The 27,519-nt window shown below is 53.2% G+C and overlaps 1 protein-coding gene across 10 annotated transcripts in view; it reads left to right on the forward strand.

Moving 5' to 3' along the window:
- The window catches only part of PACSIN2 (protein kinase C and casein kinase substrate in neurons 2), a 111,645-nt gene that overhangs the window by 60,878 nt on the left and 23,248 nt on the right, over positions 1-27,519 (forward strand). For 6 of the 10 annotated variants that reach the window (XM_019715034.3, XM_019715031.3, XM_074326494.2 and 3 more), the window contains exon 2: positions 15,944-16,081. The exons of 2 other annotated variants lie outside the window; for them this stretch is intronic. In XM_019715034.3, the coding sequence (XP_019570593.2) occupies positions 16,022-16,081 (60 nt within the window). In that variant the 5' untranslated portion in view covers positions 15,944-16,021. Of the gene's footprint in view, positions 1-967; positions 1,093-10,203; positions 10,726-15,943; positions 16,082-27,519 lie in introns of those variants that run through there. 2 more of the 10 variants (XM_074326495.2, XM_074326496.2) reach the window with 2 other exon arrangements.

Consider the following 27,519-nt stretch of genomic DNA (forward strand, 5'->3'; position numbering starts at 1 on the left):
ACACCACATGTACGTAAAACTTAGCTCTCAGTGAGCCAGAGACCTAAATATAAGAGCTAGCTCTATAAAGCTCTTAGAGGAAAACAGGCATAAATCTTCACCACCTTGGATTAGGCAATGGTTTCTTAGCTATGACACTAAAACAAAAGAACAACAACCAAAAATAGGTAACTTGGACTTTATAAAAATTAAAACTTTTGTACTTCAAAGATGCTGTCGAGATAGTGAAAGACAGCTGACAGAATGGGCTGCTGGAGGCGGCACAGGGGGTGGGGCTGCCAGCTGGAAGGGAGGGAAGCCGGAAGGCCAGGGGCGGCCAGGTGCCCCGGCTCCAGGCCATGCTACTGAGTCTCTGTCCCCAGTGCGGGGCTCACCTGGTGGCTCCAGCGCTTCCTACCTAACTTGCCTGCCTTGGTGACTGGGCTTCTCTCCTCCCCTCCCACATCTGTAAGAGAAGGAATGGACATTCGAGTGTGGAAAGCTCCCGAAGCTCTGCAGGCCCTCGCTCTGTGTGATAACCTTTGCTGTGGTCACCAGTAGCCCGTATTACTCAGTCTAAACACACGGTGAGGCCCTGCTGTGCGCAGCTGCCCAGACGACCGTGCTATGGGCTGGCCCTTGAGCTGCTCACAGTCCACCAGCTTGGTCTGCAATGTGTTTCTTTCCTTTCATTGCATAGAATACAAAAACCTATTTTTGGAGTAAAATGCCGCCCTAATTACCGAGTAGTTAAGAAAGAATTTGACTTTTTACACCAACAGTCTTTCTTTCCATTTTGTTTTGATTTTTATTCTTTAATGGCTGACTGTGTCCTGATAGTAAGCGTAACATTTGTTAGGCTGGTCAAAGCGTCATCCTACTTGGGCCTCACCGCCACCCCTTCCCTGCAGCAGGGGGTGGGCCAGGGGAAAACTCCACCCTCAGAAATCCCGTCCCTGCCTGGGGCTCCGTGGGCCGTCCCCATTCAGCAGCCCGGTGAGAGGCCTGGTGGACAGCCTGGTGGACGCAAACCCACTGGGATGCAAGTTCCAGCAGTTGGGCTCCCCCTGCCCCCGGTGGTCCCCCACGCATGGCCCGCGGTCAGCGTTCAAGGTGAGTTAGTGAGAAGTGAATGTCTAGAGGGACTCACCGCAGGCCTCGATCCGGTGTGACCCACGACGCCCGGAACGTCTTAGCGGCAAGGAAACCTGGCTGGGGGCAAGCGCGGCCGGTCTCCAGAATCCAGGTCCCCTGTGCGTTCCAGTCCCACCCCAGGCTTGGAAGCAGAAGTGGTCGTATTTCTCATAAAAATCCTGCCCTGTGGGCGGTGTCCCATCCCCACCCTGGGCTTGGCCCCCCAGAGGGACCGCCAGCAGGGGAGTAGCTGGAGTTTGGCCACTTGTTTCTGGCTCAGCTGGGCCTGCTCTGTCATTTTTCCTTCAAATCTTGGAGTTCTTCCTATACATTTTCTCGCACTGTTATTTGTATTCTCACATGAATATCAGATGGGAAATGTGTCGTTTTTGTCCTTTTTTAAAGTGACTTTTTCTATTTTTAAACCTGTGGAGCATCAACTCAATATTTAGCTTCGGGAGCCCTTCAGCTGGAGCCCCGCGTTCCCAGGGTGCTTGCCAAGCAGAGGTCTAAAAAAGTATCACTGTACAAATCGGTCCCGGGCACGGACCTGCCCGCTGACATGTTTCCATTACGTAAGGAAAGTGTGTTTGGAGACGTGGCTACATGCCATTTGCTCTAGCTCCTCCTCTAAATGTGTGGGTGAACTACCAGCGGCTGGGCTGGGCTGACCAGGTGACTCGGGGGTCATCCTTCCTTTTGTTGTGGACTCTCTGTAACCTGAGACCATTATTGCCCAGAACAGGAAAGGCCATCTGCAGATGACCAAGGCCAGCCGGCCATGACTTGTTTTCTTTGAGCTATTAGGGCATAAAAGACATGGGGGGCAAAACGTATTCTTTTTAAGGGTTACTACATCTGTCCAAATCTAGTATGTTTTTAATGCTAATTTCTCCCATAGAAAATCTGTCACTTTCTCCAACCTTCAGGATCCAGCTCAGAGAGTCCCTTTCTCCCTGTCCTTTGCCTTGTGCTCCTGTCTCATTTCCTGAGCACCGCTTTGGGGCTACCCATAGATTCAATTCCAGGTGAGCATGGCACATGGCGGGTGTCATCTGTGCTAAAGGACACGGGGTAATCGCCAGGGGGCCTGTTCGGGGCTGTGTCTGTGCCCCCTCTGCTCGGTGTGTTCCCCGACACATAGGACTCATGGAGCGAGCCCTTCGGAGAGAAAGGACTTCCCTGACTGCTTGTGAAGGCTGCTGTGTGAGAGAGTGGCCAGCTCAGGTCTGAGTTCATCTCCCGTGAGATCTTTGGAAAGGAGAGGCCAGGCCTGCCAACACCGCCTGGCATGTTCCAGCCGTGCAGGCTTCATCGAGCGCTTTCTCCATCTGGGGCTCTTTCATCTTCAGGCCAATTTTAAGAATGAAATAAACTGACACACCTTTCTGGGGGATCTCCAGAACCATCTTCCTTTTCTTTTTTTTTAAAGATTTTATTGGGGAAGGAGAACAGGACTTTACTGGGGAACAGTGTGTACTTCCAGGACTTTTTTCCAAGTCAAGTTGTTGTCCTTTCAATCTTAGTTGTGGAGGGTGCCGTTCGGCTTCAAGTTGTTGTCCTTTCAGTCTTAGTTGTGGAGGGCGCAGCTCAGCTCCAGGTCCAGTTGCCGTTGCTAGTTGCAGCGGGCGCAGCCCACCATCCCTTGCGGGAGTCGAACCGGCAACCTTGTGGTTGAGAGTCGGCGTGCCAACCAACTGAGCCATCCGGGAGCTCAGTGGCAGCTCATTGACTTCATTCTAGTTGCTGAGGGCGCAGCTCGCTGGCCCATGTGGGAATCGAACTGGTAGCCCCAGAGCTCGTGCTCTAACCAACTAAGCCACCCGTCTGCCCCACCATCTACCTTTTTATTCTTAGGCCTTAGGAATTCACTGCTGAGTATTCACTAATTATATACAATTATGAATTAGAAACGAATTCAATTAGTTTCTAATTTAGAAATGAAACCCCTACTGCAGGTAGAAAGTGAGTGGTTTCAGAAACCTTTCCCAAACTTACCTGAAGTGACTGCCTGGCTGGTTTCTAACGCGTGTTACATTCTCCCTTGAAATGGCATTGGTTCTTAGGGTTGTCAGCGCGAATCCAGATTAGCAAGATGATTTGGTCTTACTCTGCGCAGGTGTGTGTGGGGGCGTGGTCTACAGCACACCTTCCCGCACGTGGGTGGTTGGAAGGTGCTCCTGGTCGGTCACCTGTGTTATCCTTCCCCGAGCATTTCCTCGGGTTGACCTTTGTCTGCAGACAATGCTTTCCCGTGCTCGGCCTCACTGTGTGTTGTGTTTGGGTGATTCTTCTGGGCTCTTGGTAACAAACCAAACTGAAATCTCAGTGACTATGGGACTTGAATAATTTATGTTGCAAAAGATTAATAATTTATGTTCCAAAACTAGCCCTCACAAAGTAAATTTTAACAGGTCGCCTAAGTACAATTACTTTCTTGAAACTCTTCAACTGGCAGCAGAGCTTTTTAGCAAACAATGTTTCGGATGCTCTGACTCCAGACGGAATTGTAGGTGAGTATGTAGAGTGTCCAGAACAGGTCCCTGGGCCGTTTGCACAGGAGAAGAATTATTTTCTTGGGAAAAGGAGAGAAGAGATACGGTGAGTAGGGCAGGGGAAAGGGAACAGGGAGGAGGCACGTCCCGGACTAAGGAGGGCACCCGGCACTCGGAGGTCACCCGAGAAATCCAGCCCTGGCTCCAATTCTTCCTGCAGCAACTGTCACTGAGCAGCTGCAGGTCCTGTGATCGGCGCGAGGGTCCCTCCGGCCCTCACAGCCTCTTTGGGGAAATAGGGACGCTGCCAAGTGATGGCCCGATAGAGGAGCTCTCAGGGGACAGTGGTGGGCAGCGGGCCTGGCATGGTGGGGGGTTCTGCAGAGGAGGTGACACGTCCCTGGGCCTTGCGGGATGGTAGGAGTTGGCGAGGAAGGGCTCTCAGGCCGCAGTGCACCACACATATGGTGTTCAGGGCCTGGCAGGAGGCCGAGGCCAGCTGGGCAGGGAGGACCGGCCAGAGTGAGGCCCCAGGCCTGAGACCTATGGCTTTATTCCACGTGTGGGCCCAGAAGGGTCTTCTCCGTGCAGCTGCCACATGAAAAGGTGTGTAAGTATAGAGGACATGCAGGGGCCAGCGGAGGCAGGTGGGACGTACACCCACGTGCAGAAAGGGAAAAGGTGGCCACACACACAGAAAATGCCTTAAAAGTTTGTACATTAGTGATAGAAGTTGTGCTGTGGTTCTTGACCACATTTACCAGCATTTAGCAGCTCAGTGGGCCTCACTGATGCTTTTTGAATTCAGTTTGGCTCTTACGAAGCGTCTCAAAACAGTTGTCGCATGAATGTTCATACTCCCATCAAACTCGAAAACATATAAGGTCTTATTCATATCAAGTTGCTGGTAAAATTAGAGAAATTTTCAGAGCTTCCTTTGCTTCTTTTTACTTTCTTTGTCTCACGTTTCTCCGATGGGGAAAAAGCCTGGAAGACTGTCAAAGAACTGGCTGTTCTCATAAGTATTTGAGGAGAACAGTGTGAGTCATTGTAGCTTTTTGCTGGTATTTTAGTATCCGGTTTATTTTTAAACAATTTTGTGCAACGGGAGTTTCTTCCGTGGTTTCTGTTACCATGGCTCCATAATATTTCCTCAAATCTGCTTATTCATACTTTCATACACCCCAGCATCAAATTTACAATTCCTTAGAAAATCAAAGTACCTTATTCATGATATCCAAGAATGTTTCTCCAGCTGCAATAGCATTTTTCTCCAAAATTCATTTTCTCCAAAATGGAAAAATTAGTTGTTTTTCCCACGATAGACGTTGGGAAGAGAGCGAGTTTGGTTCTGTGAAGGACACAGGCAGTGAGTAGGGGGTGGGGGCTATTAGGGTCTCCCCTCAGCAGCCGAGCAGGGAACCAGTGTCATCTGTACGGAGCCATTTCCCCTGTAGATCCCATGGTCTAAGGGTCCAGGCTGGGCAGGCTTTGGAAGTGCTGGCATTAGACGATTTGGGCCAGACACCCACAGACTCTGGGTTCTTGGTTCTCCAGTGTGACCATGTGTTTGTTCGCTCGCTCTTATTTACTTATTCATTTATTTTTGAACTTGATGGAGTCTTCCACTTGGGAAGGTCTCTTGTTTCAAGAATCTACAGCCAAAAGAAAAACAGTGCTAGTCTTGGGGGTCACTGGTGAAGTTTGCCTTGTATTCTCTTCCTGGCATTCCAGATTTTTTGAGGAGATACTTTTCTGCATTTCATTACTTTGGGAAATGTGTATTTCTTAAAGGATTGCTCAGGATTTAAAGAAAGTCCCAAAGCCAAAGGGAATCGTAGATATAGTTTGTTTCCAATCTCTTCAAGTCTTTGACCTCTTCCATTTCTCAGGGATAAGCAGGATTTTGTCTGACACATAAATGTAGTGTCAGACTAGGTTCTGGGCTTGTGCTTGAGGCCACTTACTACAGGGACTTGTCTTGGCCAATTGTTTTCAAATTCAACTGTAAATATAAGTGCTAACGCAGTGATAGAGCAGTGGTTAATACTGGAGAAGTGGAAGTGTGGTGTAACTGACCGGACCTTTTGTCTCCTAACAGTTGCTTCCTCTGACTCAGAGAGGACCCATTGTTGATCAACAAAAGAAAGTAAAACGTGGTTCTAGGCTCTCGGGAGGCTGCCCAGGAGGCTCCAGGTGGGAAGGTCCTCCGACCGAGTGACTGTACAAGCTGACTGTGGTAGGAGAATTGACTTTCTAAGAATCACTGAGGAATTAGTTTTGCCTTCAGCTCAAGAAACATTTGTGGTTTAATCCTCTGAGTAGTCTTTTTTCTTTCCTGTATAATCTAAGAGATGTCAGTGTACATGGCTTCGTGAGTGACATTGCTAACAATGAACGGTACATTATTGTAAAGATCTTATTTAGTATCATTTTATAAAGTCATTGCTTTACTATTTCATTTGTAAAGATCCCAGCATGTGTCTCTGTCAATTTCAACAAAAGTTAGGGAATACCTATTGTGTGTGAGATACGCAGGTGGAGTTTACCTTCTAGAAGGAGAAGCAAACTGTACATGGGTAAAATAAATTCAGGTAATGAATTACGTTTTGAAGAAATATTCAAAGAGAATAGAAAGTAGCAGAGGTGGTGGAGGTGGAGCTGGCTGAGAGGGTGGGCAGGGAGGTTCCTCCAAGGGCCTGTGGGCAGAGGGCCAGGCGGTGTCGGGAGCTGGCCCTGCACTTGTCTCAGGGAACAGCATTCCAGGGAGAGGGAACAGCATGTGCAAAGGCTCAGAGGCAGGAACAAGCTTAGTGTGTTTGAGAAACCGTGGGCGGAGCATCGTGGCTGGAGCAGAACGGGCCAGCCGGGGAGGGAGATTGGAAGGGAGCAGGCAGGTACCGGATCACGATGGGACTTGCACCAAAGGCGAGGAGTTAGGGTTTAGCTCTGAGTGCAGTGGGTTTGGAACAGGGAAGGGACACCATTTAAATATTTAAAATGTTGCCCTACAGAGACTAGAAGTTGGATGTGAGGGTGGATTTTCTGTTTTACTTAACTTTGGGATTTGGGGGGCGAGGATTAAACTTTTGTTTTCATTTAGCTTTGAAATTTTAGAGTTATTCATTCCACCCGCATCCCTTGTGATTTGGGATTCTGTGGTTTTTTGGGCTCTTTGGAAGAGAGGTATTGTGTATGTAAGTACACTGGTTATTAATAACTACGATAACAAAAAGATCTCTGCACAGTCCTGGCAATTAAAAAAATGTAACTATTAGTAGAGTGTAAAACAGTTCCCAGCCGAGCCAGCAGCTGAAGATTATAAGTTATGAGAAACTTGTCAAGTTTAAACCACATGGGGGTTTCTGTATAGAAACGTGGTGCCAGTTCCCCCTTTCTTCCTCGCTGTTCCTGTTTTGGGGTGGGCACCCAGGCGTGCTGTGTCATCCTCTGAATCCTGGGGGGTCCCATGGACACCCACCGGCCTCTCTGGCCCCATTCTCCCCCCCCCTTAAGGATCCTTCTGTCTGGGACGCCTGCTCCTTCCTTCCGTGCCTGCCCCGTTCCCATTGGTTCCTCAGGAGTCAGCTTGGTGTCCCCGGGCTGGGAAGCTGCCCATGCCGGATGTCCCACTCCCCGCTTCCTCAGTACCCTGGTGGACAAACGAACCCTGAGAGAGCCTTGAGGGACCGATGGTGGTGGTCAGAGATACCTCTTCTTCTGCCCACACTTTGGAGGCAGGATTAAGCCATCTGCAGGTGCACTGCTCCCACCTGGTACTTCACAACGCACTGAACCCCCGTGTTGTCTCCATGCCTGACCTCCCAGCAACCACGGACCGGGGTCTTCGCTGAGAAGCCCTGGGGCCCAGGGTCAGAGTACCTGTCGCAGTTCACGAGGCCGTGATTTCTCCCCGTCATGCCTCTTGCTGCTCACTGTGGAACATGCACGTGTGAACTGCTGTCGACACTCCTTTACACCTTGGGATTTCTATCACAGGTGACATCCTGTGTCACCAACACTGTACGTCTCTTCTGTGATGTGGACGTGCTCGGGAAGCACGGGCTTTCCCTTGACTGGGGCTTGTTTCACATGAGCCTCTGAGAACAAGTTCAAGCCTGGACTTTGGGGTCCTGGTGAGGAGGTCCTCACAGGGCGGCTGGAAGGCTCAGATCCGACGGGGGAGGAAAGCGCTTAGCAGCTGTGAAGGTCACTGCCAATGCACGCTTATAATTACTCGGCTTTCGTCCATCCACTCAAGTTCTCCCCTAATCTCTTGCCAGTAGGAGCCTCTTTTAAAACATTTTAAGCTCAGAGAAATCTAAGTCTGTTTAATCCCATACTCTTCTTTTCAAGTAAAGGTAGCAGCATGCTGAAAACATGCCCCAGGGCCCACAGTTTCATGGCAAATTTGGCACCAGTCTTCTAAATGTTGGCTCTGAGAGCCCTTTGTAACAGTTAAAAGACTTCTGACTCATCAAAAATTAACGTTTGTTCAGTGTAGCTTTACTGGTTTTTGTTTGGGGTGTGTGGATGTCTGTGTGCATTTTTCTTTAAAAATTGGCATTCCTGGCATTCCCAGTGATTCCCTAAACCAGACTCACTGCCCCCGTCCTTGCCTTGGGGGGATTCATCGTGTTTAGACATTCACACCGTCCCCCTGAGTGAGAAGGACGTGGGTCCACCAGGGTGTCGTGTGCGGGTAGCCCATGTCCACGCAGGGTCGCATGGACTGAGTCTGAACTTGGAAAACTTACACGTTAGAGGAGTTTCACATGTAAACTTTTATAACTGTTTATTCACTTGAAGTTGCTTAAAAACAAGCAAGCGAGCAAACAAAAGCAACAACCTGATTTCTGAGCCTGCCATTTCTAAGCGGTGGTGAGGCTGCCTGCTCTCCACCGCTGCCAAAGTCTCCTTTTTCATGGGACCTCATTCTTTTCTTTTCCCTTTTCTGTCCATTTCTTGTTTTGTAATATTGCAGGTGCTATTTCACCCCCTGAAATAAACAGGACCCCTAGAGGCAGCTGCATTTTTCTGCCTAGGGGTGTTTAGGGGTCCTTTTTGCTCCCGTGCCTCTCAGGGCTATTCCAATCCTTTCTCATCAGTGTGGAATCTGTCACTTAATGTGGATTGAGGGTGTCAGATCAAAATCGTGCTTCTTAAGCTGCATCTGCAAGGTTCACGACCTGTCTTTAGAATGCATGAACCCTCAAGCCTCTGACTAAGTAACGGGACAGAAGTGGGAAGCTGTACGTGCTGTGACGGACCCCCAACCGTGGCTGCAGCTGGGAAAGACCCCCACCCGGAAGTCTGACCGACAGGGCCTGGCTGTAATGGATGTTATACAGCCATTAGGAGCGACAGGCAGATGGCCGAACAGTGGGGGAAAGGTGTGCTGTGCGATGGCAAAAGCAGACCACAGGGTGGCTTCTGTGCCGTGATTGCAGTGAAGACAGACTGGCAATGACAGGAGGAGAAAGGGCCGAGTAATGGCAATGAGGTTGGTGGCACAGAGCCCTCCCTGGTCTGACAGCTGTGTGCGACCCGATGGAATAGACAGTTGGACCTGAAACTGTCCGGGCCTTCGCTGTGTGGGGCGGGCGGGACGGGCGAAGCTGAGGAAGCTGGATGTCACCCCTGACTAGGACGCGCCTGCTTCAAACCCATGCTGTGCCAAGTGTCGCCACGTTTGATGCTGTGGACTTGCGTCCCCGGGTGGGTCTGTGTAGAGAAGTGTGGTTTGCTTTAACCTTCCCCAGCGTGATTTCCTTCTGTGGGAGGAAGAGGGGTGCGCTGTAGTGCTGACTGAAAGTAAGACGTGTTTTTCTCCCAATCTTTTTTCTTTCTTTCTTTCTTTTTTCCCTTACTAGAGTCCTGGTTTATTGTAGAAAGATACACGCGTAACTCAAAATAGCCAGACCGACGAGCTGCGCAGGGCAGGGGATGGGGAAGGGCTTCCATGCCCTCGTTAGGCACCCGCTCTCTCCCAGACACCAAGCTGCTGCTCACCAACTTGGAAGCTCCCCTTTTTTTCTTTTCTTCCAGACTATGTATGTGATGTGCAAGAGTCAGAGCCAAATTCGTTTTCAGTGAAATGGCCCTGTGTCCTGACAGTCCCTGAACCCCCTTCTCTCACCCGCTTTTCAGTTTGCAGCCGGGTTCTGTGCCGTGAAGTGTTTGGGAATCCTCTGGTGGTTTCGGGAGTGGTCTCCACGGCAACCCCACGCTCTGTCTGCCGAGATGCTGACTATTTTTTAAATCTCTGGAGGCACCTTTGAGTATGTTCAGCCTCCACTGCCCACCCACCGCGGTGGGTGCTTCTGGGGGACCCTCCGCACCCCGCCGGCCTCAGTGTGCCTCCCTGGGAGGGGCAGCCTTTACATCAAGCATCCCGCAGGGCATCTGCTCTTTTATGTTGTTGAAGTAAATGCTTTACACGATGTTCCCAGAGATAAGTCCCTTTATTTGCTGATCTCTATCGCTTCCTTTTAGGAATGTTCACTTTTCCAGATGAAATCACTGGAAACCAAGTCGGCCGTGCCAGTTACTTGAGCTATTAAAAAGTGTTCCTGCTTTGCTAAGGGCTCAAAGCAGTGTGTTACCTCAGGCCTTGCTCCCTGAGCACCCCATGCGGGAGGCCGCTTGAGGGCCAGAGACAAGCAGGAGACTGACAGGAGCCCGAGGGAGGCTGGAGGCACAGGCCCCGGGGCTGAGTGGCAGGGGGGCTTCCTGTGCGACTGGTGGTAGAAGCTGGGGACTGCGCCACGCGTCCCCCACTATGGTTGCTAAGCCCATTTGGGGTTTAGTGTAACGTGTGCAATAGTGCTGATGAGAATTCTAACCACTAGAGTTAAGACATCTTCACAGAAATGCTCCAGTTACTTTCCACCTGTGCATCTTTAGTCTGTATAAATCAAAATTACCCAGACTTTCCTCATCCTGAATTCATCCCGCAAGTCCTTAGTGTGGCTGCTCCATGTCAGACACTGGATGTGGGGACAGTGGCAGCGAACACAACAGAGAAAATTCTCTGCCCTCCCGAGCTTACACACTAGTGGCGGAGGCAGCCGGCCAGCGAACATCATCAAGTCGATGATGTAGCTTGTGGGAGGCGGTAAGTGCTTGGGAGAGAAAGGAAAAGCGGGGGTGGGGGGTGTCTGGGAAAGTGGAGAGGGCTGGGGGGCGGGAGATGGGGGGCAGGAGAAGACCTGCCCGGGGGGCCCTGGCTGATGCCCCCTGCTGCGGGCTCCTTCGAGGAAGACCATTCCACAGAGCCAGAGAGAAAGTGTGGCTGTGCCTGGCAGCGCCAGACCGCAGAGGGTCAGTGGGGGGGGGGGGGCGGCGGCAGCAGGAACGAGGGTGGAGGGGGAGGTGACCCGTGGGAGGTGACTCCCTGGCGCTTCTCTGCTTCAGACAGGTGACAGGCCGACTGGAGTTGTAGAGGCCACTGTGTTGACGATAGACTGAAGCGACCAGGAAGCCGGGGCAGCTGCTAGGACAGGACTGCCGTCATGTGGGGACGGGACGGTGGGGCAGGTAGAGCTGCCGGGGTTGGTGGTCAGTCCTGAGGTGCATGGCACACGTGGCCTCCCTGAAGCTGTGGCCACGCGGTGCAGAGGGACCCTCCCCGCACCCAGCCCAGGCCATTCATGAAACAAAGCACGGCCTTTTTATTAACTAATTTCTGTAGTCTAAAAATAGTACATGCCAGTTGTCAAAATTTTCCAATAGTGGAGAAGGTTACAAGGTGAAATACAAAGGTCCCCTCCCGCAGAGCAAGCCCAAGACCCCCCCTGGACTTTGTGTGCCTTGGCTGGCTTCTGTGGGTTCCCAATTGTTTCCCAATAGCAGTGGGAGCAGACTGTGTCTCCCGTGCTGCAAGCCGCTGTTTACACCCGATATGTGGGAGCAGCTTTTCCTGTCTGTACACACGGTGCTCCCCACGCCGTTCTCTGGCTGCCCGTGGCAGAGGTGGGCCGGTAGTTTTTAATTCTCGCTGGACAGGGAGGTGGTTTCAGTGTTTGTGTTTCGTTGCTGCCGTGAAGACCTACATTTAGCTCTTGGCTGAGTTTATCTGCAGGATAAAGTTTTAGAAGAAATAGTTGGGTCAAAGGTGAGGTGTTTTCTTTTGTTAAATCTGTCACACACAGAGAGGCATGTAACAACGCGTAGGACCGGCATGACAGTATATATGCACGTGCTTGCTTTTCAATAACACGTCTTCTAAGGACGTGAGGCTTGAAGGTTTCCACCAGTAGCGCAGATGCGAGAATCTGAGCAGCCAGCCACACAGCTTACAGGGAGGCCAGGTCCTTCCTCCTGGGAACCCTCAGTGCCACCTCTGGGACCTCCCTCTGCTGGACCGGCCCCTCCCCCGTCCTTCACACACCCACCTGCCACCCACCTGGGGTCCACGCACCCCTCCCTCCCATTCTCCCATCACTGTGTGTCTGTCTGCCCTATTAGGACGTCAGTCCCAGGCAGGCAGGGACCGTGTCTGTCTTGTTCACTGCTCCATTCCTGGGACTTAGAAGAGTGCCTGGCACATAGTAGGTACTCAGACGTGTTTGTAGAGCGAATGGGTAAATGTGTCTGTACTTAAGGAATGATCCTCCCCTCACTCCGGGCCAAACAGTGATTTGGCAGAAATTACAGTCACTTCCCAGTTAATGAAGAAACTTCCCACCCTGGATAGTGAAGAAGAAACAAACCTCAGGTCCCTTGTGCTCAACTCTGAGGCCTCAGGCCAGCGTTGGGGGGGGGGGCGGGGGGGGGCAAGGGGAGGAGGGCATGGCGAGGACACCTTCCTTCTGTGGTTACAGAGGACGAGAGGGCTTTCTCCGGGGACTAACTCTCAGGGGACCCGAGCAGCCCGGTGCCTTCGCTCAGAATGCCTTGGCTTTATAGTAAGAGCCTTTCGGCCCAATGACCTGCTCTGTTTCTTCTTATTTGGAACAAATTAAGGGCATTAAGGGGAGCTAGATGTACTTATGTAATTTACACCTTTTGTTTACCTGGTACCTGTTATCAGAGGGGAGGAAGGAGGTTATGCCTGCTCCCAGCCAGGGCCAAGGGCGCCGTCACACCCTCCACTAACCTCTGAGACTCAGCGCACCGTTTTGGGAGTGGCTCTGATGCACCGGTGTTTACATTCCTCAGCGGCAGAGGTCACAGGGATCCAGAGACCTGGAGCCTGGGCCCCTCCCTCAGTCGTTCCTGGATTCCTGGATTCCTGACGAGTGCCTCTTAGCATGTGTACTTGACAAACATGGATCCCGGGCCTCCTGTGTGCCAGGACATGCGTGGAGGGCCACGCATGCCGTTTTCAGGAGGGTGGGAGGAAGAGGTGATGCTTACGATTGCCTTCTTCAAGCCTCAAGCGTGCTGCTTACATAGCTTCCCCGGGCAGAAGCACGCTATCCCTGCCCCTCGAGGACTGGAGTTTTAAGGTCTCCGAGGGGAGCCCGCGCGTGCAGAAGTGTCCGACGGGAAGGTTCACTTACGTGCGGCATTTGTGCAGCGTTAATGGGACTCCCTCAGCATTATGCGCGAGTATTGGGGTTCAGATTCATTAGGAGGGAACAACCAGTCGACCACTTGGTGGCAGACACTCAGTAACTTACCAAAGAAGGGCCAGGCTCAGTCCCTGCCCTTGAAAAGCGCAGCCCTGACATACGTGCCTGTCACCTTGTCTTTTCCCAAAGTTCCTTCACATCTGTTGTCACCCGAGCCTTGTCAGACCTTGGAGGTGAGGAGCGCTGGTGACCTCCATGCCTCACAGAGGAGGGGGGCTCTTGGAGGGGACAGATGGCGGAGTCCACAGCAGCGGGGTCGACTCGTCTCCCACTCACTGCCACGCTGTCTCCCCAGGACCTTCTCTCCCCCCCCCCCACCGTGGAGAAGCCCAGCTCAGTGGCTCAGTGTTAAGTATGCCTTTGTGTTTTTGGCATTGACAGCTCCATCTCAGGAGCACCTGGTACCACTTGGCAGGGGAGACCAGCTTGTCCCACAGTGTGTCCACCGGCCCGGGGGCGGCTGGGGTTGGCTCAGGCCCTGGCAAAGGGAAGGAAGCAGAAGCAGGGAATTCGCCCAGGGGTCTCCTGAAGGAACAGGCCTGCAGGTTCTCGTGCTGCCCCTCTGAAGCCTGTTCCCCGACGTTAGCTCACTGGGTGCTAAAACCAGATTCATTTGTACAGCTAGGGATGTTTGTGTGAAAAAAAAATCCTGAGTAATATTCCCTGACAGGCCCAGGGCCTTTGGGGGGTGTTTGGACATCAGCATTAATAAGACAGCCCTGAGAATCAGGCCCCTTCTGTGAGAGAGCACCCCACTCGTCACGCAGGGCACCAGATCTGGAAATGACTCGGGGCTGGACATGCCGTGTCCTGCTGGAGTTGGGCAGCATGGAGTCGGACAGTCTGGGTTGAGTCCTGGCCTAGCCCTGACGAGCCATGGGGCGCATTGCACTTGCTTGCCTCCCTGTGAATTGGGGACAATAATATGAGGTGTGATGAAAAAATATGGTGAATGTTTAAATAAAATAATTTATTACAGTAAAAGACACATTGTCATTAATCCCCCTCAAAATACTCCCCCTCGCTTCAAACACACTTAGCCCATTGTTTTTGCCACTTTCTGAAGCAGTTCCGGAAGTTCCTCTTTCGTGAGTGTCTTTGCTTCATCCTCCATCATGACAGCGCTCCAAGTCACACATGGCTTCTGTCAAATAAAAACATTACAGTGTGTCCTCATCCACCTTATTCACCGGATCTGGCACCAGGCGACTTCTGGCTCTTCCCCAAAGTCAAAATGCTTCAGGACATCGAGGCAGCCATGACAGCGCAACTAACGACACTCACGAAAGAGGACTTGAGAACTGCTACAGAAAGTGGCAAAACAATGGGATAGTGTGTTCGAAGCGAGGGGGAGTGTTCTGAGGGAGAGTTAATGGCAATATGTCTTCTGTAATAATTTTTTAATTTAAATATGTATTCACCGTATTTTTTAATCACACCTCGTACGTCTTTTACAGGGTTTTTGAAGAACAAAAGTAAGATATTTAAAGCTCACCAGACCACCTGTTGGTGACAAGAGGTGCCTGGTACATGGGAGCTGCTTCGATGGTGGTTTAGCCCCACGCTGGGCTTCCGGTGGAGCAGCACACCCACATATGGTGTTAGCAGGCTTCCTTATTAGACACAAACATGGCTGACTTCAGCCAAGACAACCTTCTCTGGGGAGTGTCATTCAATCATTAGATAGTGGCTGAACACCTGTGTGGTGCCAGCAGGTAGCTCTTCTGGTTCCTTCCTTGGTGGCCTTGGTTTCCCTGTGGGACTGAGCATGGCTCCTGGGGTGTGGCCTGGTCGGTACCTGGCTCCCACTCAGCTGGTTCGCACACAAGTGAGTGTCCACACACACTGCACCTGAGTGCCAGGCTTTGGCTGGACACCAGAGGCCTTTCAGGAAGCACATTGTCTCTTACTCCGCCCCCCTCTTACCTCAGAGTTATCTGTCCGCTCTAGGACCCCTAGTCACACGTGTCCACCTCACCCCACCCCCACTGTGAGGAGGGCATGAGTGACGTCTGAAACAAGCTGTGAGGGAAGAGCACGCATTGCGTTGTGTTGGGTGATGGAGCATGCATAACCCTTCTTCCTGTCCTTTCTCTGCCAAACTGCCTTTGAGTTCTCCATGGAACACGCAGGTTATTTTTGTTTTTCCAGGTTACAAATACATCTAACAAAATAAAAAAAGAAAGTTAAGTGTGTCTTGAAGAACAAGAGGCCTTCCCCTGCTAGATACCAAAAATTCCTATGGGATTGTGGTAATTGAGACAATGGGGTATTGTCACAGGGACACACAGGATGGGATAGAGAGCCTAGAGCAGGAGCCACACGTCTGTGGACAAGGGGGGCACGCGACAGGCTAGGACAGCGCGAGCCCAGAGAAGCGGCGCCTCTGCCTGATTTCGCGTGTTCACCTCACACGTGTGCTGTCCCTTCCCCTAAGGTTTGGAGGAAGAGGATTTAGTAAGGGAATCGATCTGCTGAGCTAAGAACACAAACTGCTTATCAGAAAGCTCTTTGAGCGCTTCAGCAAGGTGTTGAGGTGTACTTGTTCTATGTGAAATACGCACACGCGTGCATGACATGTACACACACACGTCAGTGCCCAGAGCTTAGCGTTTATAGGCCTTCTCCCACCCAAAGGAACCATTTTACACTGTTCTGTCCAAAGGCAGTGATGGAAATGGAAGTTGTAAACTGGAGATGGCCTGCTCTTTCACTTTGGCAACTTAAAAACCACAATGACGTGTTTTTGTTTTGTAGGTTTGTCTCCGGATTTTGAGCATCTGAAGCTGACCTCTGAGTTGAAGCGGCCCCTGCTGCTCCCTCACCCTCGGCAACATGTCTGTCACTTACGATGATTCCGTTGGAGTTGAAGTGTCCAGCGATAGCTTCTGGGAGGTAATGCCCGTGCTTTCTTCTCCACGACGCAGAGACCAGGCCAATGCCTGACAGGACCTGTTCTGGGGCAGGAATGGGGAACATGAGAGGAACATACCCCCAAACCAGCCGGGCATCTGTGGTCAGATGTGGATGGCAGCAGATCTGTGTGGCTGACCTATCAGTGAAGGTGGTGAACTTACCTTGCTAGAAAAGTCTGGTACCACAGAGGTTATAGGTGTTTTAAAGGCCTTCGTAGTATGTCCATTCTCTGATCGTCCTTTTCACATTTAGCTGAGATGTGACTTTGAGGACATGCACCACTCACTGAGCTTAGCCTGAGAAGCAGCTTTGCTTTGTGGTATTGTATAGAAAAAAGGAGCCGGCGGTGATGTGACATCCTGCTGGACAGAGCAGGCAAGTGGCCAGAGGGCTGGACAAACTGTCCTGGAGCTTGTGGGAGCATCTTCCTGCCTGTCTATGCCCAGGAGGAACTCCCTTCCTGGTTAGATGATTGTGTGGGGTTTGCTAGTCACTCTTCCTGAGCCCCACTTGCTTTCTCTTCCTGCTGATTAAAGGAACGTCCACTTTTGATCATATTTTGTTCTTGTGGCAAAACTCCTGTAACTTTCCCAGCAGCGGTGGGCTTAGTGGAACGAGCATTGGCTTTGCATTTGGACAGATCTGGGTTCTGATCCCTTACTGGCTGTGTGACCTTGGGCAAGTTGCTTGACCGATCTGAGCCTCAGGGTCTTCATCCGTAAAGAGGGGGCGATTTTGGCCTTTGAGGGAGGCTGCCAGGGTGAAATGAGAATGTAGACGCTGGCACCCACGTGGGTGCTTTCCTGACACAGAGGCTCGAGTGGTACAGGAGATGGGAGGAGGATGCCATGGGCTCTGCTGGGGACGAGCATGAAGTCGTTTTATAAACTTAGATTGAGTCGGTGTGCAATTTTGTCTGACATCAAATACGAGCTGAGACTATAATCTAGTAGATAAGTGAATACAGGTGCCTAATTTTAGGGAAGATGGACAGGAGCTCAGAATTCTATCATCACTCTTCTTTCCTGTGTATTGGGGGAAAGGTCATTACTGACTTTTAGCTGAATATGTCATTGTATTAAAAGTATGTGTTTATTCAGCACCTGCTGTGTGCTGGGCCCTGTGAGGCGCCAGCACGGACTGTGACAGTCAGAGGCCTCCCCCACCAGGGGCGGCTTCTGTAGGAGCAGGACTGAAAGGCTCGTAGGGTACAGGGACCTGCCGTCCCTGTTTCTCGGCTGTAGCAGCCTTCCCAGTGGGTACCCCGGCCAGAGCTCAAATGTCAGTGGCCAGAGACGCACAGTGTCCCAGGAACATTTCATAGAAGGCAGCAAGAGTGCCAGGCGGGAACGGCGTCACGGGTGTGTGCCAGCGCTGGGCACCTGCAGATGCCTGGCATTTCAGCTGCGTTCTCATGGCGTCAGGGCCAGAAAGGCGGGCGCTGAAACTAGGTGGGGCTGTGTTTACAGGATACAGTTTGGAGGGGCATCTGGGACAGTGCTGGAATTCAGGGTATGCCCCGCGCCCATCCACAGGCTGGGTTCACGGCAGTCAGGCGGTGGCCTTGCCAGCATTGCAGAGCCACCCGGGAGCCCTGCGGCTGAGCCTCTAGAAACGCAGGCGGTGGCCTTGCCAGCATTGCAGAGCCACCCGGGAGCCCTGCGGCTGTGTGTCTAGAAATGCAGGTCCTCGTTATTCTCAGCCCTGAACCAAACTATAGATGGTCCTTCAGAGTCAGGGGGAAACTTGGCTGTTTCATAATGGTGGTGGCATTGCCACCTGGTTTCCATCTGTGCCTGCCTTGAGCTAGGTGGCAGTGCAGAGAGGATGGCACACACAGAAGGCCTTACAAGTGATAGACCTGGGCGGGTATCGGACACGTGCTTTGGAACCAAAGGACCCAAGCTTGTCACTACGTGTATGTGGCTTTCGGCAAGTTACTAATTTGTCTTTGCCTCAATTTCTCAGTCTGTAAACTGGGGATGATGATGGTACGCACATCCGGATATGTGTGAGAGTTCAGGGAATGAGGACACGTAAGTGATGTGGGCGCCGGGACAGGCTCTGGCTGGGAGCCCGCTCCCTCTGCTGTGGAGATGGGGGTCCCCACAGGACATATAGCCTATTCCTGCAGGCTGCGTTTGGCGGAATCATTGTAACTACCCCACGGATGGCAGAAACTGCTCTGGAAAAATGAAGTAATTATGGAGCTATCACAGGGGCCTTCAGCTGCTTGGTAAAAAAGTATAGGTGAAAGTTGCCAATTTATGTTGTCAGCATATATTAAAGCAGGTAGCTCTGACAGGTCATTGATTTAAGCTCTTAGGCTCCCCGCTAAATCCTCAGCAGACAAGAGCATCTGCTTTTGCCTGAAGAACGCGAAGGCAAAAGGTCCATTTTCTAGGCAGGCCCTGCTCGTCTTGTGTTGCTGTTCCTGAAATCGCTCTTCAGCTTGTAGGAAGCAGCAGTGCCATCTTGTCCCTGCTCTGTGACATTAATTGAATGGAGGGGTGATGCTCAGGCCCAGTGGTCCCTGCTCGGCGTGACTTAGGTGCTCGCTGCCGGCTGCACCCCCCCACCTGCACCCCCCCGACCTGCACCCCCCACCTGCACCCCCGACTTGCACCCCCACCTGCACCCCCCAACCTGCACCCCCCCGACCTGCACACCCATACCAACCTGCACACCACCCTGACCTGCACACCACCCCGACCTGCACCCCCCACCTGCACCCCCCCAGCGACCTGCACCCCCCCCGACCTGCACCCCCCCCCAAGCTGCCTGCAATTCCCTCCTTCCCACAGAAGGCGACTTCTCAGTGGTGTGACACTCAAAGGGGCACGTAAATCTAAAGAAAACCACGTGGTCTCAAGGTGGAAAAGTCTTTTGTGCTTAATTGTACAACTTTCCACCCAAAGGTACTAACTGGAGTGGGCCATCCCAGAGCCATCTGTGTGCTGGCTGTGTGCCAGCACTGGAGGGACACAGCCCTGCTGTCTAGGAGCCTTTGACTCTGACATTTGGAGGCCAGCTCCTCGAGGGAGGAGACAGACTCTAGGCAGATCATTGTCAGGTGCTGTAGGATTTGCTGGGATGCAGAGGGGAGCTTGGCCGGGGGAGGGGGCAGAAAAGGAGGCGTGGGAAATGGGCAGGGTTGGCACTTAGGAAACATTCAGACGTCTGCCAGACGAACGAGTGAACAGTCCTGGTCTGTGGGAGGAGAGAGACCCACAGGGACAGAATATCAAATAGGAGTATTAGTGGATGTTTGGAGGGGATACTTCCTGTGTTACCTGACACTGTAGTAAGAGATTTAGAAAAAGAGAGGAGGGGGTCTGATTCTCACAGTGCAGGTCCTTAGAGCATAGCTGAGGGGGGGAAGGCCAGTGGCCTCGGGGGTATGAGGGCAGTGGAGCCAAGGCGGCAGCAGAGAAGGCATGGGGGTAGGTGGGCTGGGCTGGGAGCTGGGAGCAGGGAGCAGGGAGAGGAGATGGCATTCCAGGCTGCGGCAAAAGCTGGAGGCCGTGCAGAGAGGCCTGAGGACCTGGACCTCTTTGGAGCCAAGGGCCTGTTTTGGAGGTGAGAGGTCTTGCAGGATTGGGCGGGATGGTGACTCCCAAGTGGTGGCTCCTTCAGCAAGTGGGAGCCAGCACATCCTGCCCGCAGGCTCCCCAATGGGGCGTGGGAGGCTCAGTTGTTTCTGATGCCTCTTCTGCTCCCTCTGGGAGCCTGCGGCCCTCCCGCTGCGTCCTCTGCTTCCAGGCCCTGCTTCTCGGTCTTCCCTTGGTCTTGGGGCTGGTATACAGTGAGAGCCTAGTTGCAGGCAGTGGGGCTTTTCACATGTCGTCAGTGCTTCCTAGGGCAGCCTGACCTCCTTGCCCTTTGTGGGCTCTGGCACGTGGTGATGGGTTTGTCCCCAGTGAGCCAGAGGGCTACTTGCCCGGGTCTCTGAACTCTTGGGGTCCAGACTGGGAGGGCAAACCGCTAATTTCAGGAACTGGGCCTTGAATCTGCCTCAGACCCGAGCAGGAATTGTGCCCAGCTGTCAGCAATGTTTGCAGGTAGAGCTCAGGTCCCGCTGGTTGCAGCCGGTGGGGCTGACCTGTGCTGTGCCCTCTGCAGGCAAAAGCCTTAGCAGAGAAGAGCGTTTAGGGGATGGGGAGGACATTAGTACCTCGCTGTAAAATGTCCCTGGGATGTTAGCCCCCAAGAGCTGGACATGACTCAGTCTGTACCATCTCCTTCCCAGAGGCTCTCCCCCTGCTTGCGGGTCCCTCAGACTGAGCCGTGTGGAGAAGGCACATCTCCGCGTGCTTCGCTGTTTTGTCGGGAGAGCCGTCCGTGTGGAATGGTGTCCACTTTCCCATCCTCCTGCACCAGTTGTGTAGCTAACCTATTTAAAAGATGCTACGGCTCCATGTCCATGGGTTCCACGGAGCCTGACTTGGCGTCTGCCATGGTCCAGGCCCTGGCTGAGTCCTGGGGCACCGAGATGAGTGCACAGTTGGGACCCCAGAGCCGTGGCCAGCAGTCACAGGCTTGGGCAAATGCTGTGAGCAGAAGCATGAGGTGTGTGAAAATAAACACCAGCTCGCTGCTCAGCAGCTGTCATCCATCGCACTGTTCTCCGGCCACCGCCACACGCGCTGGCGTGTCCATGGGTGTCAGCCTGTGGGGCAGTGTGCCCAAAGCCCATGTCTACGGCTCCTGCGGGTCAGCGTTATTGCCAACCCACTGCTCCCACGTAGCTCCTAGCAGGCTGGTGGCATGCTTCAATTTCACGAAGGGTTCTAAATAGGACCATTAACTCCTTTCAAGCAAACTAGTGTCTGCTGAGCCATGATCTGGGATCCTGCTCTCACTGGCCTCCCCATGTCATGTTGTCTGTTCTCTATCCCGCAGCTGGGGCAGCCCATCCAGAAAAGCAAACCTGTATGACTCCCGCCCTGGTGGGAAGCTTCAGTTTTCTGCATCACCTTCACAGTAAAACCACACTCTTTAGCGTGACCAGGACACGGGCACGTGTCGGGAGCTGCCTGACTGCCTGGCCCTTCCTGAGGAGCTCTGCCCTGCGCTGCAGCCAGGCTCAGCCCCCCTGCCCCCCAGGCTCCCGTCCACAAAGAGCTGCCTCCCTGCCTGTGAGCATGGGGCCGAGGGTGGTGTTCTTTCCTCCCTGTTTCTTTCCCAGGGAGCTCCTCCTGCAGGCAGCCTTCCCTGACCCCTCCTGGCAGGCCTGGTGTGCCCATCCAACATGGTGCTCTGGGCTGTGAACTCGCTGAGGGCAAGGACAGGATTCTCAGCTGGGTGCCTGGGAGTTAGCACGGTGCCTGCACACTGAATGATTGTTGATTGAATGTATGAGTGAATCAGAGAAAGGATGAGGTTTAATGCCAGGTAATAAGACATGCTCTGCTCAGAAGAAGCTTCGGATATTTGGAATTAAAATATGCACACAAGTAACCATAATACTGAGCAGAAATCACTCAGCAAACATTTATATACAGCACGCCTACTCTGTACCAGGCCTACTCTGGGCCTTGGGGATATGGCGTGAAAAAAACAGGCAAAGTGACTTTCAGATGGTCCAGATCAAATGCTGTGAGGGTGCAGACGACAGCTGTCCCTCCACAGTGGGCTGCGTCCCGGAGCTGTCACAGGCCACCCTAGGCGAGCAGAGACTGTTGTGCCCCATGCTGGGGTGTGTCCATAAGCTGTGTGCTTACAGTCGGGGCACTTTTCTGCAGGAACAGGAGCCCACAACACAAAGGTTAGAAATAAGCAGCGATGACGGCTAGCATTTATTACACACTCACTCTGTGTCAGGCTTACATGAGTGCTCTCAGTTCTCACAACTGCCTTCTGAGATTGTGGTCTCCACTTACAGGTGGGGAAACTGAGGCCCGCTTAGGTTCATAGACAGTAGGTGGTGGAACAGGATTCGGACCCAGGCACCTGCTCTCTGGAACTGCTCCCCTGCCTCTGCTCTCAGCTTCCTGGGAGCTCCTCGGAGAAGAGAAGCACTCCTGTCCAGTGCCTGCCACACACTTCACGCCTCTGCCGCTGCGGGCAGAAGCCGGTCCTGTCTGGCCTCAGACCCTGGCGCCGCTGTTGGCCTGTATGTGACTGAGGACCCGAGAAGCGAGATGACCTGCTCGGTTAGCTAGGCGGTGGCACGGCCTTGCCACGTCCTGCTTCCCAGGATGGTTGTGGGGTCACCCGGTGGCCTCGTGTCACCTCTTCAGCTGCTCTGTTTCTAAGCTACACACAAGCATGGCACACGAGGAGACAGGCGAAGGTGGATGCATCAGCCGGCCGTGCGTCCTGTCGGGGCAGCTTATTCCTCCCCAAGAGCCATTGTTCTAGGTGCCGGAAGAAGAGCCGTTTTTCCCTGCAGAGAACTGAACACTCAAGGTTTTTCTGCTGTCACGCTGATCCTCTAAGGAAAATTTTAACTTTCTCATTTGATTTCAGTCATGTCAAAGTAACTTGTTTATTCTGTGTAAGAGAAAACGTTTTTTCTTTGGCTCAGTAACAAATAGAACTTTAGAACTGAAGGGGTCTTGAGTGCTCAGTCCAACTGCGGCGGCTCAGTTCCGTTAAGACATTTGCGTCTAAATGTTTGAGGGGGGACTGTGGAGGCTGGCATTGAGGGATGCTGGCCGGAGATGGGGGAGGGGCTCATTATGGTCGTGTGTGTGTGTGTGTGTGTGTGTGTGTGTGTGTGTGTGTGTGTGGTGGGGGTGGTAAGAGTCATGAAGGGGAAACCAGGGATTCTGATGCAGGGGACGGAGGGAAGGGTGGGACAGAGGGCGGTGACCTGGTCACGAGGCAGCCGTATATTCCTGCCATTTCCTGGGCCCTTGGCTGAAGGACTAGTGTGTGCGTGCACTCGTGCCCGAGAGACTGTGAACTCCAGGATGGGTGAGGTCTTAGAGGCCAAGGGTCACAGGTGGGGCATGTGCTGTGCCCACGAACAAGTCACGTGACATCTGAGCAGCGCGTGCCAAGGCCGCAGAGTGCGGTGACCTGGCTGACCAGCCTCAAGGAGTTCAGTTCTAAAATAACTGTTTAAACACATCTTTCCCCTCCACGTTATTACCTGTTCTGCCTCTGGAATTAGATCTGAGAATGGGAATTTCTGGGGTTTCGTTTCATCCGTTTTTGTTTGTCCCTTTGAACACGTAAGTTAAAGATTGATAATGCAGTTGATCTTTACGGTTGTTGAAGTTTGGGATTTGGGCTTTAAAACGATCAAACAGCGAAGGGTGACTTGCAGGATAATGAGCCTCATGTTCACCCTCCTACCCGAGGAGCACAGACTCCGGGAATGGAGGGTGGGGAGGGCGGGTCAGTGTTAGAGGCAAAAGCTGGAAAAGCAGGAGCTGAGACGAGAGTGTGGAGGCTCCACGGCAGTGAAAGGCTAGTGCCGGTCAGAGTCCAGCCACAGCCCGCAGCGCAGGCGCAGGGGAGCTGGAAACTGAGGCTTAAAAAGCAGCAGCCACAGCGGGCTGGCAAGTGACTTCGCTGTCCGCTCTCTTGGGGTCCCACCTGGTGAATAGCGTTACCCCACTTGGAGGTGGGGGGCCCGGTGAGGTTAGGCCCGTCCAGGCGATGGTTCAGGCAGCGCCAGGGCGAAGGGCCCCAGACCCTCTGGCAGTGCAGGGCGGGTGGGGCCCAGAGGGCGGGTGAGCTGGAAGGCAGCTTGGCAGACGAGGAGAAGTGGAAAGGAGGACTGGCGGAGCACAGTGTGAAAGCAGGCACAGATTGAGGGTTTCCCAGGACGCCCCTTACCCTCGGGGTTTCCGGCACACGTCACTGAGTTCACAACCTCAAGAGCGATTGCGACCCCCTGTTTGGAAAGGAAGGTTCAGAGTAGGGGTTGGGATAGGTTGTAAGACAGGTGCCTGCGATCGGAGACACTGCGCTTCACCATAGGGACGCTCTGCCAGTGTGTGGCGTCTCCCCTGCCCTCCACAGGGAACGTGGATGGGGACCTGGTGACACAGCCAGGCCCAGTCCTGGAGCCCTCGCAGCCTGCCCGGGACACGGGTAGACTAAGGGGTAAACTAACTCAAAGCCTGGATGTGACTGAAAGCCTTGTTAGCCTAAGTGAAGGAACCGCCAGGCTCTCCTGATGGTCTGTGCTTAAATGACTCTTGCCAGGTTGGCAGAAGTGGTGGTGCCCGTTTGGCATCCGCGAGTCACTATCTGATGGTGCACTGGGAGTGGATTCTTTGTAACCTTTGTGGGGAGAGCTCCAGCGACTCATGGGATTAAGAACTTGATAAATAAGGGCAGCCGGATGGCTCAGTTGGTTAGATCAACAACAAGGTTGCCGGTTCAATTCCCACATGGGATGGTGGGCTGCGCCCCCTGCAACTAAAGACTGAAAATGGCGACTGGACTTGAAGCTGAGCTGCGCCCTCCACACTAGATTGGAGCACAACAACTTCACTTGGAGCTGATGGGCCCTGAAAAACACACTGTCCCCCAACATTCCCCAATTAAAAAAAAAAAGAACTTGATAAATAAAGGATCGTGAGTTCCATCAGCTTCCACGCCTCCAGCTGAGTGCTCAGCAATTTCTCAGTCCCCTGCTGACCACGTGGGCCAGGAATCCCTGCTCCTGGCACCATTCGGCTGTTGAGAAGATGGGACCTGTGTGTGCCTGGCATGAAGGATGAAGAAGGGCACAGTCCTCGCCCTCAAAACCATGACGTTACCACATTGTGCCGTGTGACAGCAGACGTCCAGGCAGCAGTGCCAAGGAAGGCTGCGCTGTGGGGGAGGCTTCCCGGAGGGGGTGGCGTCGTGCAGAGCCCCCCCACATGGGCCTCCACATCCGGCTCCCGCCTTCAGAAAGCAGCCTCGCCACACAGTTCTCTTCAGGTCTTACCTCAAACGTCACTTCCTCCTGGCAGCCCGTTCACCACCATCTGTGATTGTGTCACTTATCTGACCACAAGGCCCGTGGAAGTGGGGACCACGACAGTTTGTTCACCAGTTTCTCCGTACTCCTTCGCGTGGTCCTTGGCACGCAGTAGGTGTCTTACATATTTGTGGGTGGCAAGAGGGTGTTGCCTGACCCTCAAAAATTGAGTGTTACATGTCCTTTAGGGGGTAGCGAGTCAGCTGGCAGCATGGACAGACTCTGTTCCATTAGAAATCCTGGAACTGTGAAGGGCCCTTTAAGGTCATGTAATCCTATCCCCCCTCTTCATTTTCTCTCCGAATGGACAAGATGAAGAAATGGCCAGGTCTTTTGAGTGATGGCTGTGCCGGGCTAAGAGCGCACCTGACTAGGGAGACCCAGCCTGCACGGCAGCCCCACCGTCTCCCGGTGTGTTTGGTCCTCAGAGTGTCAGCCCTGTTTCTACCTTACAGCTGAAGGAATAGAAACACAGGGAGCGAGACTGGTATAAGGTCAGTCATTTCGGGGCAGGCCCAGACCTTTGCAGCTCCCCTCGTGAAAGCAGGCGAAGTGGGGAGGCCTCGTCAGGGAGGGCTGGGGCTGATGGGCCCAAGCAAGATGGCAAGGGCTCATGTGGCCACTCTCGGTGCCATCACAGGACGGGCATCAGGAAGCCCGAGAGGGCCACCCTTCATCCTGTCTTGCCAGCTGATTGAGAATATTCTAGAGCCTCTCGAGTGCATCATCAGCTTTGGATGAAACGTGTGACTGGCTCCATGGACTTGCAGGCATTAGGGAGCCCCACCAGGGGCTTCTCCTCTGACCCGTCTGCTTGACACAGCTGACTCACCCTTGAACTAGCCTCCAGGGTATAGAGGGGGCAGTTGCGGTGCTTGGGCCTTCAGGGTCGCAGGTTAAAGGGCATGAGCACACCAGTGGTAAAATCAAGGTCATCTTGGGTGAGCAGGCTTAGTAGTGTTCAAGTTTGGGGTTCCTGACGCGAGCCTCGCTGGCACACAGCGGGATCAGGGGCGGGACCTGTCCTTCCCTTACAGTCTTGAACTCTGTCTGTGGCCTTCCCTGCACCTGCGGGGCTGGTTGGAAGCACACACACCACCTGATCCCAACCCGTTAAGTCTTGGCTCTACACCCTCTCTGTTCTCGGCCCGAGGAAGGTTCTGGAAGGTGGTCTCAGCCTCCTTCTGGCTGAATGATCATGGGTGACTTCACCTCTTCAAACCTCAGTTTCCTTTTCTGTACAATGGGAACACAAATAATACCCACTGCCTAGGACTGTGACAGGACTCGACGATGGGCACATACAGAGCAGTCAGCACACGGCCTGGCAAAGTGCAGACATGCTCCGTTATGATGCTCTGCTGATGAAGACTGAGGCGCCCGCTGCCAGGAGACCTCCGGTCCGTCTGGGGCAGGGAGGCTAATGCGCGGTGGTTACCCGTGTGGGACAAGCTGCGACTGCAGGGCGTGGGGGCAGTGTGGGGCAGGGCCGTGGGGCAGGGCCCTGTGGCCCCCACAGGGCCCAGCCAGCAGGAACCGCTGTGGGGAATTGGTCCCGCTTGTCTGCAAGTGCGGGCAGTGCAGGCGCCTGCCCTTGGTGGCGCGGCAGGGACAGCAGGTGTCACAGACACCTCCGTGGGGAAGACGAGCTGAGCCTGAGGGAGCCGACATTGGGGCAGGTAGGCTGGGACTCTGTCAACACCCACATCCTCTGTTTCTCTCCCTGCCTTGGACACTAGTCCCCTCCCCCTTTCCAAGTTACGGCTTGTGTTAGCGTGCTCTGGTAAGCTGGGTAGCCTTGCTTTATCTCATACCAGGGACCCATGCTCCCTGTCGCTCCGTGTCTTTTTCTCCACGTGGCTCTGTTTGAGGTCTGTTCAGGTTGCAGTGTCTCGACCGAGTCCTACACTTCCTTTCCTATGCTGCACTGGTAGGCCCGCCAAATTCACCCACCCATCCCCCAGGGAGAAGACTCCGAGTGCCCTGGGACCCACGCGGACGTTTATGCGGAGATCAGACTCAGGGGCAAGCTTGCGGGGTCCTCCTACGGCAGGTGTATGTGTAATGACTTAGTTACCAGCCGGTTGGCAGCCTGCCCCAGTCGCTGGCCACCAGCGTCTACAGTAAGGGGTCCTGGAGCCCCATCTCCACCCCTCTCTCCAGGGTTTGCCCGTCTGTAGGGGTGAAGAGCTCCCGTGCTGCTCTCGCGGGCGGCCTCCGCGTCTCAGGTGGGTGAGCGCTGCCTGCCTGAGCCGCTCTCACTTCTGCTTCGCTCTGAAGCTGTTCATCCCCTCTGCCCGGCTTCAGCGGGACTTTCTTTTTCATGTTAATGCATCCGACATCCTCGGGTATTCCAGGGGTTACTCCCTTGTCAACTCAGATTTAGCAGATTAGGAGACAATGTTTGCAATCTGTTAACTTTGTCCGTGGTGTTGGTTTCTAAACAGAAATCCGGAGTTTTTTGATGTGACAAAATTATTTTTTTATA

This window comes from Rhinolophus sinicus, chromosome 1 (genome assembly GCF_057876585.1).
Source record: "Rhinolophus sinicus isolate RSI-liver-muscle chromosome 1, RSI-T2T, whole genome shotgun sequence".
Lineage (NCBI taxonomy): Eukaryota > Metazoa > Chordata > Mammalia > Chiroptera > Rhinolophidae > Rhinolophus > Rhinolophus sinicus.